Genomic DNA, 15,878 nt, shown 5'->3' with positions numbered 1-15,878 from the left:
TCGGATCCAAACTCAGACCTGCCAGACTCAGCGACCTGGGCTCCCAGCCCCTGATGTGGCTTCCCTAACAACCCAACACTGCGCCCCTCCAAGGAAGACCCGTCCTAATCAGTCACCTCAAAGGAGGAACCGAAGCAAGCCAGAAAGCATGAAAAGTGCACCCTCTGCACACGGAGTCCCAGCCCATCTGAGTCCAGAGAAGCCAGAATTCCCTTGTACCCGTGGGAGCACACAGCGAGGAAGAAAGGCATGGTGTACACACTCCCAGTCACTTGGTACAAAGGAGCCGCTTGGCAGGGGGCAGCGCCTGCTGTCCCTCCCTGGCTGCTGCCTGCTACTCAGACATCATCTGGGGCCCATGGGGGCAGGCCTCCCCCAACCCACCCCACGCCCTATGGCCCCTCACCTCCAAGGAGCCCAGCTTCATGGTGGAGCCTGGCACAGTACGGGGCATGGTCCGGCTGCGCTCCCCAGGCTCAGGTATTTGGCGAGCACTGGGCGTCGGCGGGGGTGGCTGGAAGGTCATCCCGTAGGGGTTCTGTAGGGACCCATAGGCAGGGCCCAGCCCCAGGCCCGAGTGGTCCACAGACAGGAAGCTGGGGTAGCCTTCGGGGTGGGGCAGCGTCTTGGCAGCGCGCCGAGGGGTGCCCTCGGGCCGGGCCCTTGGGGGTTCTTCGCCAGCTCCGCCCCCGCTGCCGGGCTGCAGGCTCAGAGTCCGCCGGGGCAGCACCATGTAGTCCCCCTCAGAGCCCGGCTCGGGCCGCAGCCATGTGAGGTCCAGCTGCCGCAGGCCGCCTTCACCACACATGTACACGGGGTTGGCCTCCTGCGGGGGCGGGGGCTCCCCCAGCCCTGGCGAGGCCGCCATGGGCACCAAGATATTCCCGGGCAGCGGTGAGAAGCTGAGGCCGCCCTCAGGACCCACAAGGCAGGACTTGGGCTCCTCGTCCTCGTCCAGGGACAGGCGGGAGAGTGTGCCCGTGATGGTAGATGGGTTGCAAGTGTTGACCTCCTTGAACAGAACTGAGGGCAGGAGTGGGAGAGAGGTAAGTCCTGAGGAGGAGGGGTCCCCGATGCCCTGGCCCAGGCTGGATGGGTTCCAAGCTCCTGAGCTTGGACTGAGTCCAAGGAGAGGAAACAGTCCTGGAGCGATGGCTTTGCGGGAGGCACTCTCTCACATACCAGATGGGTTAAGAAGAGGGGTCAGACCGGCCCAGAGCCCCACAGCAAGGCAGGGCAAGGGATGAAGCCAAGGCCTAGTTCCCACAGGTCAGCTCCCAGTGCAGGTCCTGACCTCTGACCCCCACAGCCCCAAGACTGTCAAAATGGCCTTGCTCCTTTCCCTGCCTTGGCCCGGTAGCTCCTCCCCAGGAGCCAGAAGTGGAAAGTGGATTCTGGTACGAAGCATGGAAATGATACAACAATGTGACAGCCACTGCATACCAACCATCCTGCTGGGCATTTGATGTCCCCTAATTTAGTTAAGGCTCCGAGAAGTAAGCCCTTTGCCCAAAGTCACACAGTAAGTGGTGTTCACAGCTTTGACTCCAACTTCGGGCTCTCTGACTAAACTCCACAACCAGACCGTTAACAGGCCCTCCCTTCCTGCCCACTCTCAGGGGCCATTCTCAGCTCTCAGGCAGACTCACCTGTCTGACAGGCCAGATCCACATCCTTTTCAAAGTCTGACTATAGGCAGAGAGGAACAGAGCAGAAGGGCAGAGAGAGGATCCATGTATCAGGGTGGGGGCAGGGGGCTCGACCCTCCCCAGCCACCCAGAGGGGCTGCCCTTGGCACAGTGCCTGAGCCCAGACGGGGTCTTCTCCAGCCTCACCCAACAGGTGGGAAAACTGAGAGGGGAGAAGACCTGCCTGATGCCACCAAGCTGTCAGTGACTGGGCCTGACTCAGACCAGGTCTCTGTCCCGTCCCTGTCTCTCATCCCGGGGCAGGAGGACTGGAGCCGGGGAGCATGTTCAGAACCCACCCACAGCCTGCTTCAGCCTCCTCGCTCACCAGGATCTGCAGCTGCCCGTTCTTACAGGAGTCCGGGGAGTCTTCACTTTCATCCGCCCGGCACACGCCCATCTGGCACTTCACCACGTCCTGGACCTGGGGGCAGCGGGCACCCTCTGGGCTTCAGGCCACCACAGGCCCCCTGGGCACAGCTGGCTGTGCCTCCCATCCCAGGCACCCAGGTGGGTGTGGAAGAAAAGAAGTGCATCCAGTGTAGGGGAAGGTCAGAAGGGAGAAGGAGCCCCAGACTCCCAAAGGCCAAGGTCAAGACCTCCCCAAGCAACCGGCTTCCGCACCCAGCTAGGAGCGCCCCCTCCCCAAACCTTGGGGCTTGGCTCCGCCCCGTCCGCACAGGTGAGGCGGATGGGAAGGGGCGGGGAGAAGCCCAGCCCCACCTCCCGGCGCAGGAAGCAGTGCACTGCAGTGATGACGAAACCCTGCGCGGAGTTGAAGACCGCAAAGAGAGCCTGGAAGAGGACGGAGCGCCGGTCTGTCATGGCCAGGACGGCCGACATCCAGGTGAGCGCCAGCAGCGGCAGCACCACGCAGGAGCTCCAGAGCGAGGCCCTGAGAACGGCAGCAGAGGGCCCATCAGAGTGACCCTCCGGGGATGGGGTTGCTGAGTCCAGGCCCGCACTCGGCCTGGGGCCCGTAAGACGCCCAAGACTGGCAGAGGGCCAAACTCCAAGACCTCAGCCATGTCCCCAAGCAGACAGAGGCCAGGAGCCCACGGCAGAGAGACAGAGACCAGAGACAGAGCGGAGAAGGGCTGCAGCGGGGGCCAGAGAGCGGCGGAGGAGAGGTGGGAGGGGTTGAGAGGGCGGGGCTCAGCCAGAGCCAGGGCCAGCGTCTGGGCATGGAGACCCGGCATGGAGACCGAGCAAGTAAGTGGACAGAGCTGGATGGGAGAGAAGACCGGGAGGGAAGCAGATGCAGATGCTGTTGACTTTCAGCCCCAATCTGCGTGGAATCACAGGCCTGGGATGCACCCCCAGAGATTCCAGGAGAGGCGGGAGGGGGCCGGACATGGAGAGACAGCAGACGCAGGAGGGAGAGAGCATGAGGCAGGCCGACACAGAGATCCAGCAGTCAGAGAGCACGGAGGACGTGAGCGCACACATCTTTGGGGATGGGCCCAGGCCCGGGGCAGCAGAGCGTCTTCCCCCTCAAGGAGGCTGTGCCAGGCTGGGGGGGGGGGGTGCGGCGCTCAGAGCCCTGGGCAGAAAGTGCATAGCTGGGGCTGGCCAGAAAAGCTGGGGTCATGACCAAACCCACACCCCCCCACACACTCCTTGAGCAGGGACGGCCAAGGAAAGAGGTAGACGTGCCCTGACATCCCGGCCCCAGAGCCAGCCCACCCTCACCAGCTAGGGCCCACGTGGGCACAGCAGGGCAAGTTTGCCCTACTGGGCCAGGTGCCACGCCCAGCCTACTCTGCCTCGTGAACACCCCAGCAGGAGAGTCAGGCAGGGGTGGGAACAGCCCCGGACAAGGCAGAGAGATGGGCAGGGGGCCAAGACCTGTCCTAGGAAGAGAAGCTGGGGGCTATTCAGCCTGGCAGGGGGCGGGCACAGTGGTCTCCACAGCTCCTGGGGGCGCAGCCAAGACTCAGAAAGGGCCTAATCACAGTCATAAGAGCTACCATTGATTAACCACCAATCCTCTGCCAGGCCCTACACTGAACAATTTACATACATTAGTTCACACTGTGATCAAAACAACGCCAGTAAACAGGCATGGGGATTATTATCCCAATTTACAGATGAGGAAACTGGAGTGTGCCCAACTGGGAGAGAGAGACAGAGCTGGAAGGCAGACCCAGCCTGGCCGCCTCCAAAGCCCAGACTTTTAACTGCTAGTTCTGAGAGACTGGGTCAGGGAGGCAGACGGAAGCCCGAGGGAGAGGGAGCTTTCTACCACGCACAGCTTCCCAGAGATGGTGCCAGCTGCTTCCAGAAGCCGTGAGCTTCCCTGACCCAGGAGGTGTGCAAGATAAAGCTGGACCCCCACTGGTCAGGGAGGCTCCGATGGATTTCTGGCCCTGGGTAGGAGGAGGTTGGGCCCAAGGCCCCTGTGGATTCATTCATTCACTCATTCTGCTCTTAAGTGGCTCTGATTTTAGGATTCTCCACCTCCGGGGGTTATGTTGCTGAAATACTTCTCCGTCTGTTAGATTCTCTGTCCCCCCAATTGATTGTGAGATTCACTGCCTCTAAAATTCTAAACCTCAGATTCTGTGACAAATGATAAGACTATGATTCACTCATTCTAACATTCTTAGCTTCTGATTGTCTTATTCTAAGATTCTATCATTCTAAGGTTCTATGAGCTCAAGAATTCTAAGGGTCTAAGATTCTAAAAGCCTCTGTAGGTTGGGGGGGGGTGTAAGGAGGGCTCTGCAGCTGTGCCTGGATAAAACATAAGCTGGGAGTGGGGGGCAGGGGTGGGAGCAAGGGGTGGGCACAGGAAACCCAGCATTTTCCAAGAGGCACAGACATTCACTCCCCGTTGCCCTTTGCTGCATCAGTGCCAAGCCCTTGAGAGTGTGTGGCAGTTGGCAGGACAGGGCAAGCTTTTCAGGGGACTGGGCTGATATCCCTCCTCCCCCCAACCATGGGCACTGCCCCCCATTTCTTTTGCCCCCGCCCGCCCCCACCCCCTCCCCCCCGGGGGGCACAACTAACATGGCGTTCCTGGCCGAGGCTGAGCTGAGCAGGGGGCTGGGGACCGCTCCACACGCTGAGCAGGGGAGGAGCAGGCTGGCCCAGGGGCACCGCTCCGACCTCGGGGGCGGCACAGACACGGGAGAGGGGGGGAGACACATGGGAAGCGGGAGGAGACGGGGCAGCATGAGCCCCAAGTGGGGTGGGAGGGGGAGGGCAGACGAGAGAGAAAGAGGTGGGTTAGGGTGGGTGAGGGGATGCAGTGGAGCACTCCAGGTGCCCACCTTGCCTGCACCCTTGATGCACCAAGGTCAGGGAGCCCCAGCTGCATCGGCAAGCCCTGAGTCTCCGAGAGGCCCAGCCTGCCCTCCCTGCACCATTTCCCACAAGGCCAAGTCGCAGCCCCCTTACCCGGCCCTCTGCTTCTTGGACTTGTCGGAGATGCCATCACGTGCCATGAGTTTGTTGAAGACGATGATCCCAATGAGCATATTCACCTGGGGGCCCAGTGAGGGGTGGGGGGGAGAGACGGGATCACCAGGTGCCCTCCTAGTAGGGAAACCCCCAGGTGGGAGCTGGAGTGCAGGGAGAGGATAGAGCCCCTACGGCCACACCCTTCCCAGGATGCTAACGGGGCACATACCAGGACAATGACAGCTGCAGGGCCCACAAAGGCATAGAGCAGGCCGCCCTCCAGGGAGAGCCAGCAGCTGGGGTGGAGGGAAAAGAGGGGGCGTCAGACACACCCGCTCAGTGCCACCTGGGCTGTCCGTGGGGCAGAGCCTCCAGCTGGGTGACACTGAGCCTTGGGCTCCTGCTGAGCCTGCTTCCTCTCTAACAAAGACCCAGCCCTGAGCCCACCATGGGTATCGAATGGTGGTCTGACCCCTGAGCTAAAGAGTTCTTAGCGATTATCCCCAATCCCAGCATATCCTTCTACAGTCAGGGATACAGAGGCTCAGAGGCAATATTTTGCCCCAAGCACAGCAGGCAGGGGCTAGGACCGCGGCCTGAGTATACCCCACGCCCAGTGTGATGCGCAAACAGGTCCACTCATCGCCCTGCTGCCCACCGCAGGAGGCCCACGTACTAGCTGGATGTACCGTATCCTTTGGTGCGGGTAAAGCCGACAGACACAGCCACCACCAGGGCCGGCAGACCTGGAGGAGCAGGGGAGGGCCACAGTGAGATGGCTGCGGGTTCTCGGCGTCCTCTCAGCCTCCCAGCCCCAACACAGCTGACCCTGGGCCCAGAGAGCGGGGCCAGGGCCAAAGCTGACCCCGTCCCGTTGCTCCTGCCCCCAAAGCCCAGCGACAGAGTCCAGCACAGGCCCTGCTCACCCCAGCCCAGGCAGAGGAAGCGCTTGCGAACAAGGCGGGTACGCATCCGTCCGATGACAGCCAGGTAGGACTGCCAGGCCTCCGTGAGCACCCAGCAGAAGGAGGAGAGGAAGAAGAAGTGCAAGAAGGCGGCAGTCATGGTGCAGACACCCTGCAGGGAGACGGGAGGGAGGGAGTGGCCCTGAGCAGCCACCAGGGTGGGAGGTGCCGGGCTTCCCACATCCACCGCTGGGCGCTGCCACGGCCGCCCACCTGAGCTCCATCCCGCCCCCCGACAGAGCCCTGTCAGGCACCCCCGCCTCTCTGCACCCACACACAGCACGACACGGGCCCAGTGACATGCACACAGAACTCGACATCCGGGAGGCGGGCGGGCAGGCCACCCACACGCAGACAGGGCTGGCAGGGAGGGGACAGACAGGAACTGCTGCCACGTCACAGCCAGACGGGCCCGCGCCTGGTGCTTCGCAGAGCCAGCCAAGGGGGCAGAGGGGACAGCCAGCCAAGGTCACCCACAGGCAGGTGGCATGAAAAGCCCTGCTCGGGCTCCCGCAGACCCAAGGCGGCCCAATGCATGAGCACAGGAGCTCAGCTCACAGATGTGCTCCCAGAGGCACAGGGACAGTCACCCCTCGGGTACACACCCCTCTCCAGTGGCCCCACGTGCACTCAACACACACTCCTTCCCGCTCAGTCCCTCCCCCAGCGCAGGGCTTGGGTGTTTACAAACAGCTGCCACTGCACGGTCCCCAGCAAGTGCTCTCTGCCCTCAGCCCTTTCACTCCTCCCTCACCCTGGCACCCATGACCTGCACCTGCCTTGCTCAGCACCCGGGACTGGCCCACGAGGATCAGGATGTTGGAAGCCAGGATGGACAGGCAGAAGTTCAGCAAAATGATGGAGCGCTCGGATTTTATGAACCTGAGAGGGCACGGCAGGCAGGGGCAGAGGAGCTAGCCACCGCGTCCAAGCGGGGCTGGCTGGCCACCCCCCACCGCCTCACCCCGCCCAGCATCCCACCTACCTCCAGAAGGCGGCGTAGATGGCAAGGAGGGTGAGCAGTGCCATGCAGGACACGGCACAGCCGATCACGAGGGGGACCGAGGGGGAGCCTGCCAACTCCAGGGTCTAGGGAGGATGAGTAGGTGGTCCATGAGGGCACAGGGCTGGTCAGCTGCAGGGGGGCCCGCCCCCTCCCCACACCCTGTCCTGCACCAACGGGCACCTACACCTTCACCCACACTCACACACGGGATGGAACTCCCCGCCGCATCTACGTGTGCACGGGCAGACACAGTCACACACGTGGATGTGCATTTAGGCTCGGTCACCCACACTCTACTACACACAACCAGACATGTACGTGTGTGTACACACATGCAGTTGCCCCCAGGCACATGTCGTCCCTGTGAGCACCCTCCCAGTGGCACGGACTTATGTGTGCAGTCCCCCAAGTACACCTGCTCGGACCCGTGTGCGGGATCACCCAGGTCCCCGCCAACACCGCCACATACGGCTCCTGGCAAGCCGGGAGCATCCCCTGCCGCCCTCCCAGCCCAGGCACCTCCCTCCTGCTCACCAGGTCCTTGGGCGGCTGGGCCAACACAGCAAAGGTGGACAGGTGCTGGCACTGGCAGCGAGTGTGGGCTGCTTGTGTCTCCAGCGTCTGGCAGCTCTCAGTGTCCCAGTCCCCTGAGCTGGCATCTCTGGAGTCAGGGGAGAGGTGGAGTGATACCCAGCCCAATTCTGCGGCCCCACCCCCGGAGCTAGAGGAAATCCAGGGTGAGGCCAGTGGCTGGGAGCCCCAGGATGAACCCTGGATCCCTCCAGCCAAGGACAGCCCCAGAGAACTCTCTTGCCTTCCAGGTGAGACAGGCCCCTGACAGAGAGGTGCTAGAGCTGCACCCCCCACCCCAGCAGAGCCCCCACCCAACTCACGCTCTGGAGTAGTCCCAGCTGGCGCAGCGGGGATCCGTGGTGCCCTGGGGAACAGAAGTCACGAGCACAGCATGGGGCGGGGAGCTCCCCCAGACTACTACCCATCCTGCCACAGCAGACCCCCCACAAGCCAGAGGTTCAGCCTGCTATCGGACAGGGCTTTGGCTGCCCGCGATGGGGTACCCCAAGGTTACTGTCTGGACCCCCACTCACGTTGATGATGTACGAGAGCTCCACTGTGATTAGGGGCTCAGCTGGTGGCTGGGTGGGTGGCCGCACAGTCACTGTCATCACCCTGGATGTGACAGCCAGTGGGGGTCTGGGGACAGGTACTGAGGTCAGCTCGTGCCAGTGGGGCCCAGACCCAGGCAAGAACCCCGGAGGTGCTCTAGATCAGGGGCAGGGGGCCACCAGGGAGCCATGGCCCGGGAAAGGCCTAGAGTTCAGTGGGGCCCGGGACTTCATATGAGCTCTAGAGCTCAGTCCAACAGCCCCAGTCCCCATAAAGCCTCTGGGAGCCCCTGTGTCCCTAGCCAGGCAACAGTGACCAAGGTCCAGGAGGCTGTGGAGGGAGCTCCCCGTGGCCAGCACAGGCTCAGTCCTCCTTCTCTCACCTGGGCGGCCCCATCCACCCTTCCCCGGGGACTCACCTGGGGGGAGGCAGGATGAGGCCGAGCGTGCGGTAGAGCACAGCACCGATCACAAAGTAGGAGGACGACTCCTCGGGGTCTGCCGGCAGGAGGCGCTGGTGGGAGTGGCCGGGGCCAGGGGGCACGGTTCCTGGGCCCCTCCCCCTGCCAGGGCTGCCCGCTGGGCCAGAGACAGCTGGCTTCCCCGGGGAGGAGAGGCTGAGCACCTCCTTGGGTAGGAAAAGGCGGTCCTCCGAGTGCCGCACCCAGTCCTTCATGCCCCTGCGGCCGCGCATGGGGAATGTGATGTCACTGGACACAGCTGAGACCGGTTCACGCTGAATGCTGATCACTGCGACCGGCACCAGAGACAGAGGGACAGAGGCGGCCGGGAGAGTCACAGGGTAAGAGACAGAAAGGGGAGAGACAGATGCCAGGAAGGCAGACGCAGACACCGAGGTTGGTACAAACACGCAGGTAGGGGGACACGCGCACAGAGAAACAACCGGGTCGGGGTGGGGAGAAGGGGAGAAAAGACAGGGACAGAGATACAAAGAAGGGGTTAAATGAAGGAAAGAGAGGACCCAGAGAGACAGGAAAGTAGCAAGAGCCCCGCAGAAACCATCCCTCCCCCAGAGCGGCCTGGGTTCTGCCTTCTCCAGCCCCGGCTCCCTAGCCTGCCTCCTGGTACCCAGGTTGTCTGTGACAATCAGAGAGCTCTGGAAGGCCTTGAGGGCATCGCCCACCAGGTGAATGAAGTCCTCCACGACACGCAGCAGGTGCACAGAGCCAGGGGATACCTGGAGACAGAGAATATATAAGGGTCCCAGGAAGGGGTGGGTCCTGGGGGGATGGAGCCTGCAAGCCCCGCCCCTCACCTGCTGAGCGTCATCCCACTTCTCCTTGTTCTCTGCATCCACCATGAAGCTCACCACCTGGAAGAAGCGCTGGGGGCAAATGCCGCAGGAGTCAGGAGGTCCCAACCCCAGGGACGGTGGCTTCCCCTGCCACCCCGAACACAGACTCTGCCATGGGGTCCCAACCCCCCACTTCAGTCTAGGGTGCCCTCCTTCCTTCTGGTGGGGCAGGGTGGCACCTGCACGTCATCAGCCGAGGGCACATAGGTGGCCCTCTTGAAGGTGTCCGTGACGTTCCGGAGAATGTCCACGGAGAAGAGCAGGTCCCCACTGTAGTAAGTGCGCCGGGCCAGTAGCTCCTGCAGGCTGCGCACCACCTGTGACATGCCCTCGCCTGCCAGCATGCGCTGCCCCTTGGCCAGGTGCTCCCGAAGCTGCGGGGGACAGGCGGGCTGCTGTCACCACGGGGTCAGAAGCTGGGACCGGCCACGGGCCCATCCCACTCAGGTCCACCCACTGCTTGCTTCCAAGAGGGAGAGAGAGGGGGGAAAAGGTCAGAGAGAGCTGCTCAAAGGGGCTCATAGGAGACAGAGTCCAAGAAAAAGACCTAAAGATACTTGAAAAAGACAGAAATAGAAACAGCTAGAAAAGGGAGGTGCTCAGATGTGCACAGAAAAGATGACAAGCATGGCACAGGGACGAGGCGCCTCCCCATCTCAGAGGGGTCAGGCATGCTCCCAAGCGTAACGCACCCTCACTATCACTCTCTCTCTCAAACACGAGCTCTGAGTGCAAACACACAGGTACCAAATACAGTCAGACATGCGCGACACAGAGGCCACATTCGCTACCGATATTCTTAGCCCCCGAGCAGGCCCTCCTGGGCTGGGCACTGGGGACACAAAAATAATCCAACTTTGTGCCTGCCTTTAAGGAACCCTCAGTCTAAGGGGACACAGATACTTCGATGAACATTCACGACACCTCATGACCAGGAGGCTCGGGGGACCAGAGGAGCACAGAAGGAGCCGCCAGGAACAAGGGAAGACACTTGATGGTTGGGCCTTGAGATGTGAGTAGGAGTGTGCTGGGCAAGGAGGGGCACAGCCAGGCAGAGGTACAGCCAGACAGCATATGTCTGCGAAGGCACATGGGCCAGAGCAGGAGGCAAGCTCCTCCCACCCCTGCCCGAGCCTGGGACAGATCCTCTGCCGCCCCAGCCCCACGGGGCACACTCACAGACAGGTACAGGTAGCGGTACTCGTGGGAGATGCAGCGGGCGAAGCTGGGCAGACCCCAGTATGCCACGCCCTGGGCACTGAGGAGACAGCGGCGGCTGGCAGACCCTGCAGGGGGGATAGGAAGGGACACGGGGTTGGGCATGGGGGCTGGACTCCTACCCACTTCACTCCACACCCAAGCTCACAGGCTCAAACGGGCGGGGGGTGGGAGCAGCAAAAGGGGGTGAGCAGAAAGAGCAGGGGTGGGGGCTTTGGGGAGAGCCACCGCAGCCCTAACCTGAGGCGTTGGGGGGGCACTTGTTGTAAATGATCTCGCCAGCAGCTGCCTTCTTCCATGTCATCAGCATCACATACTCGTCCCTGCACATCTCGTGGAAGGCTGTGGGGGCAGTGTAGGGGCTCAGCCAGGCCCACAGCCTTGCCCCTCAGCCTCCCGGGGGGCCTACGACCAATACCTGGACACCTCTTCTCGCTGCAAGGCTTCACCTCCTCTCCGGTGCCCTCACAAGGGTAGCCCTGCGCACCCGAGGCCTGGCACATGCGAAAGCGGCGCTGCCAGCCTGTGTCGCACGTCTTGGAGCACAGGCTCCATGCGTTCCACGGCCCCCACTTGCTATCCGCGGCTGCGGGAGGAGCGGGGGCGTGAGTGGCCCCAGTCACCCCCGGAGGCGGGGCTGCCACCTGCCCCCGGCCCTGGCAGTGAGCACTCACCCGGGCATTCGAGGTTGCTGCACTCGCGGGTGTCCGTGAGTGCCCCTGTACACGTGGCCCAGGCTGGGCCTGCCACACTGCACTTCCGGCTGCGCTGCTGGGTCCCGTTGGCACAGGAGGTGGAGCACGGGCCCCAGGGACCCCATTCTAGCCACTGGCCTTCCACTGCATGGGGAGACACAAGCAGGGGTGGCCGTTGAGCAAGGGGCATGGGGAACAGTGGGGGCAGGGAGGAGGCAGAGCCTGCTAGGCATTCCATTTGAACCAGGTCAGACCCACGGGAGAGGGGTGGATGCAGGGGGGCTGCAGTGAGTAGGTAGTGCCTGGGCCTGGGCCTGCCTGCCTGTCACCAGCTCCAGGAACACAGCATCCCTCTGCACTCAGCACCAAGGTGGCACCTGCCCTCTCCTGGTTAGGGAAATGGGCCCCAGGGATGCCTCTGGATCTCTGCCCACTCTTAAGCCCAGATTTGTGTCGCCTCACAGCCAGGCTGGCCATGAGCACCAAAGGGTGACAACAGCAAGGGTATCCCGGGACTTAAGGAAAGGGGCAGTCTTCTTGCCATGGAGTTTCTGTGTGCCAACTCCAAGTCTGGGCCAGGCCACATCACCTCCCACGCTGGCCAGTACACTTCGCCAGTCTCCCCATGCTTGGTTCAAGTTCATGGGCCCCCAGGGGCAGGGCACTGGACCTGACTGCCTCCCCTGGGTCTCCCGACCCCCACCCGGCTGGGCAGCGCCCGCCTGGCAGCCCACGGGCACTACTGACCCGGGCAGGCAGCCATACTGCAGAGCTTAGTCTGCAGCTCGGGACCCTCGCAGGCCTTGCCGCCGTGCTGTGGGGGCACGCAGGTCCGCATCCGGCTCCGGGACCCCCGCCCGCAGCTGCGGGAGCACAGGCTCCAGGAGCCCCACTCCTCCCACACGCCGTGCACTGCAAGGAAGCACGTGGCCGGTGGCTGGGCAGCACCTTGGCCCCGCCCACTGCCCATCCGCCCACTGCCCATCCGCCCACCAATCAGGAGCTCTGGCAGCTCTGCGACAGCTCCTCATTGGCTCTCCCAGGACTCCGCCCTTGGCGGGGGGGAGTCAAAGACACAGGCTTCTAGTCCCAACTCACACAGGATACCTCCTGCGGACACCGGGACAGGGAGACTAGGACTGACCCAGGACGGGAGCAGGGGCTCCTCCTCTCCTGGGGGCACAGGAGAGCCCAGGAAAAGTCTCCATATCCGCCCCAGCCTATCCCACCCCAGCCCTCCCGATCCCCAGACCCAAAGCAAGAATCCAACATGACAGGCTTGGGGCAAGAGTAGTGCCCCTCCCGATCCCAAGCGCATGGACACACAAAGAGACACAAACCTCTACACGGACACTGACACAGAGAGCTCACACTCTGGAACACAGCTTGGCCCCAGCCTTCCGCAAGCTCTTGCCACACCCGGGGTGCCAAGACCCCTTCCCAGATAGCCCTATTCTAAGTCCCTGGCCAGGAGCTGGTCATGGCCTAGGCACCGCTGCGCTCCCTCCGGGAACAAGGAACAGGACTGGCGGAAGCGGTCCCCCACCTCCCCCTGGCGGACCACCATGTCCCAGGCAGACGCATGCAACATTCTCAGTACTCCATGCTGGACTGAGGAGGCTCCCTGGGGACTGGGATGGGGAGTCAGAGGAGGGAGGGGATGGTCAGGCAAGGTTTCATTTAGAAAAAAAAAAGAAGAAGAAGAAGAAGTGGCATTTGTCTTAGATCTTAAAGGGCAGGCTGAATTGTAACAGCCAAGGTGGGGATAGGATGAGAATAAGCCAATGCTGGGAGACGAGAGTGCAAGAGGCACTGGTATGGCCAGAGCGCAGGGAACACAGAGGGCAATGAGGGTAAAAAGATGAGCCTTGATTACCGGGACACAGGCATCAGGAGAGTGCGGGGCCCAGAACCGAGCCCACCGGTGTGGGCCCTGGTCTGATTCACCTGTGTCCCCAGTGCCCTGTGTAGGGCTGGGCATGGTGTGGGGGACAATCAAGTTTGCTGAATTAAAAAAGGAGGCGACCCACCATCTTTGGCAGATAAATCTGCCCGAGCCCCAGGCCGGACCTACCCCTGCAGGCCGAGCGGGTGGGAGGACGGGCATACCTGGGCAGGTGGCCGAATTGTTGCAGGGCCTGGTCTCCCGCAGGGGCCCGCTGCACAGGGTCCCATAGGGGGAGGACACGCAGGAGCGGGTCCGCACCTGCAGACCCTGCCCACACGTCAGAGAACACACGCTCCACGGGGACCACTCCTCAGCCGCCGGGTCGCCTACGAGAGAGGGACAGCGTCGGCGGCAGGGGGCACCTCCCAAGCACTCAGCCTCCTAGGGATCCTCCTGCCCTGACCCCAGGGGACAGGCTCGTAAGGAGGCCGCCCAGCCCTGCCCACAGGCCTCACGTGGCAGAGATGTGACTGAGCTCTAGGACACAGACATAGACGGGCACACGCCAAGCACACATGCCACCAGACACCACACCATCGGGCCCCCCGCCGCAGAGGAAGGGAGGCGGGCCCGAGTTACCTGTCTGCGCCATGTATAGCCCAGGCTCATCTGCAGACCTTGGCCACTGGGTTTTCACCTTGGGTTCCTCTTCCGGCTCCTCACCTGGAACACGGAGAGGGTGGCAGGGGCTCAGCAAAGGGAGCTCTGTCCTGCCGGAGAGGCGCAGAGAGGGTGGCCTGGCTCGCCCTCAGCCCGAGGGTCTGGAACCGACAATAGGTGATGCAAGTCATGGCCCCTGCCCCCCCACCACCATTTAACAGACAAGGCAACTCAGAAGGCCACGCGGGACTTGCCCACAGTCTTACAACCTCCTCTCGCCTCAGCTGGACTGAGGGAGACCGGAGAGGAGTGGCTGCTCACATCAACAGGCTCCAGGAGGCTTCTGGACCATGTGCTACCCACACCTAGCTCCCCCAGTCCTCCTCCGGGATGCAGGGACCACCGTCTCTGTTTAAAGATGAGGACACTGAGGACCAGAGAGGGGACGTGACTTGTCTAAGAGCACACAGCTGAGGGAGCCTGAGGTCCAGGTGCTTTCCCCTGGGAGTCCTCAGGCTGACAAACAGACCACAGCCACCCCCACCCCCACCCCCCACCGACACCAGTCGCTGGGACATGATTCATACCAAGCCAGGGGCTGAGTGTTAGGCCTGGATTCTGCTCCCATGTGGCCCTGGACTGGGACCCCGAGGCCCAGGTCAGAATGCTGCTCCGCCAAGACCCCAGGGCCTCAGGCAGGTGCCTACAACCCCATAGACCCTCCTCCCCACTTCCCCTGCGGCTGGGAGAACAGCAGGTGCTCATGGAGGCCGCTGCCAACTCGGCCCCAGCCTCACCAGGCTCTTAGCTGACCACCCTGATTTATGTGTCTGGTCTAGGCCTTGGAAGCACCACCAGTGCCGGAGGAGGGGCTGGGAGCTCCCATTCTCCAAAGCTGGCCCCTCCTGCTCAGACATGAGCTCATCCAGGCCCTCTCCCACAGGCTAGGCAGTGCGGATGGGGGCTGACACAAACACAGAGGGGCAAGACCCAGCCCAACCCAACCCAGAGGCTACTGAGCAGGGAGGAGCAGCATTTGGGATAAGACTCAGCCCAAGCTATCACCGGACTAGAAGGTACTGCTGGCCCCCAGCCTCAGACCCTCTTCTATATCCCAAAGCCAGGTCAGCACCAAGAAGGCCTGGTGTCTGAAGAAACCCAGGAGGGCTATGCTCTTCCTGCCCCCTGCTGCCCAGTCCAGGCTCTGCGTCTGAGAGAAAGCTCTATCCGACCAGGCAGGAAGAGGGCCACCTTGAGCAAACCCACTGGGCAGGGGGCCTTGAAGTGCCACTCAGCCCAGCTTCTGGTCTTAGCAGCTCCAGGGCCCCTACCTCCATTTCAGCCACAAGTCCCAGAACTCAGTCTATACCTTCCCCAAAACTTCTCCACCAGCTCAGAAACCTGGGCCCCCAGGACAACTCTGGAGTCAGACAATCCTGGATCCCAACTGCGGCACGGCCGTGACATGCTGTGTGACCTTAGGCAAGTATCTTTGCCTCTCTGACTCTGTATTCACCTCTGTAGAACAGTTCTCAGAATACCGCCTCCTTTGAAGGCTGACTTGAGGACTCCCCGAGAGGGGGCCATGAAGCCTTTAGCACCCTGCTTGGCATGGGGTGAGCACTCCAGAAGGCAGGACCCATCTGGCTTATTTTTACCATCTCCCCCTCCCCTCACGACCTGCCTCTCTTCTGTACCCTCGCTTGCCACCCTTCCGGCCCCCGGGCCTCCTCCCTTCAAACAGCATCTGCAACTCCTCCCGGCCTCACTTTGCGCCCTGCCTCCAGCGGGACCACAGAGAGGGTGCCCGTGCCATGCTTGCGCACTCCCGAATTCCCTCACCCAGCCCTTCCACCACACCCGCTCAGCCAGTCCCCAGCCCGGGAGCCTTGTGACAAGCCGCCTTCTCCACGC

The 15,878-nt window shown here is 62.5% G+C and overlaps 1 protein-coding gene across 9 annotated transcripts in view; it reads right to left on the bottom strand.

Moving 5' to 3' along the window:
- The window catches only part of ADGRB2 (adhesion G protein-coupled receptor B2), a 36,578-nt gene that overhangs the window by 3,379 nt on the left and 17,321 nt on the right, over positions 1-15,878 (bottom strand). For 2 of the 9 annotated variants that reach the window (XM_047727881.1, XM_047727880.1), the window contains exons 3-27: positions 13,944-14,027; positions 13,526-13,690; positions 12,164-12,328; positions 11,396-11,560; positions 11,140-11,307; positions 10,962-11,063; positions 10,683-10,789; positions 9,683-9,877; positions 9,465-9,533; positions 9,278-9,386; positions 8,608-8,938; positions 8,171-8,276; positions 7,958-8,001; positions 7,599-7,725; positions 7,044-7,147; positions 6,838-6,940; positions 6,020-6,170; positions 5,770-5,839; positions 5,323-5,389; positions 5,091-5,176; positions 4,701-4,799; positions 2,412-2,583; positions 2,017-2,112; positions 1,650-1,689; positions 407-1,023 (exon numbers count right to left, since the gene is read on the bottom strand). In XM_047727881.1, the coding sequence (XP_047583837.1) occupies positions 407-1,023; positions 1,650-1,689; positions 2,017-2,112; positions 2,412-2,583; positions 4,701-4,799; positions 5,091-5,176; positions 5,323-5,389; positions 5,770-5,839; positions 6,020-6,170; positions 6,838-6,940; positions 7,044-7,147; positions 7,599-7,725; positions 7,958-8,001; positions 8,171-8,276; positions 8,608-8,938; positions 9,278-9,386; positions 9,465-9,533; positions 9,683-9,877; positions 10,683-10,789; positions 10,962-11,063; positions 11,140-11,307; positions 11,396-11,560; positions 12,164-12,328; positions 13,526-13,690; positions 13,944-14,027 (3,542 nt within the window). Of the gene's footprint in view, positions 1-406; positions 1,024-1,649; positions 1,690-2,016; positions 2,113-2,411; positions 2,584-4,700; positions 4,800-5,090; positions 5,177-5,322; positions 5,390-5,769; positions 5,840-6,019; positions 6,171-6,837; positions 6,941-7,043; positions 7,148-7,598; positions 7,726-7,957; positions 8,002-8,170; positions 8,277-8,607; positions 8,939-9,277; positions 9,387-9,464; positions 9,534-9,682; positions 9,878-10,682; positions 10,790-10,961; positions 11,064-11,139; positions 11,308-11,395; positions 11,561-12,163; positions 12,329-13,525; positions 13,691-13,943; positions 14,028-15,878 lie in introns of those variants that run through there. The other 7 variants (XM_047727882.1, XM_047727883.1, XM_047727888.1 and 4 more) reach the window with 6 other exon arrangements.

The sequence above is a fragment of the Lutra lutra genome, chromosome 4 (assembly GCF_902655055.1).
Source record: "Lutra lutra chromosome 4, mLutLut1.2, whole genome shotgun sequence".
In the NCBI taxonomy this organism is placed as follows: Eukaryota; Metazoa; Chordata; class Mammalia; order Carnivora; family Mustelidae; genus Lutra; species Lutra lutra.
This window is presented reverse-complemented; position numbering and strand designations above follow the sequence as displayed.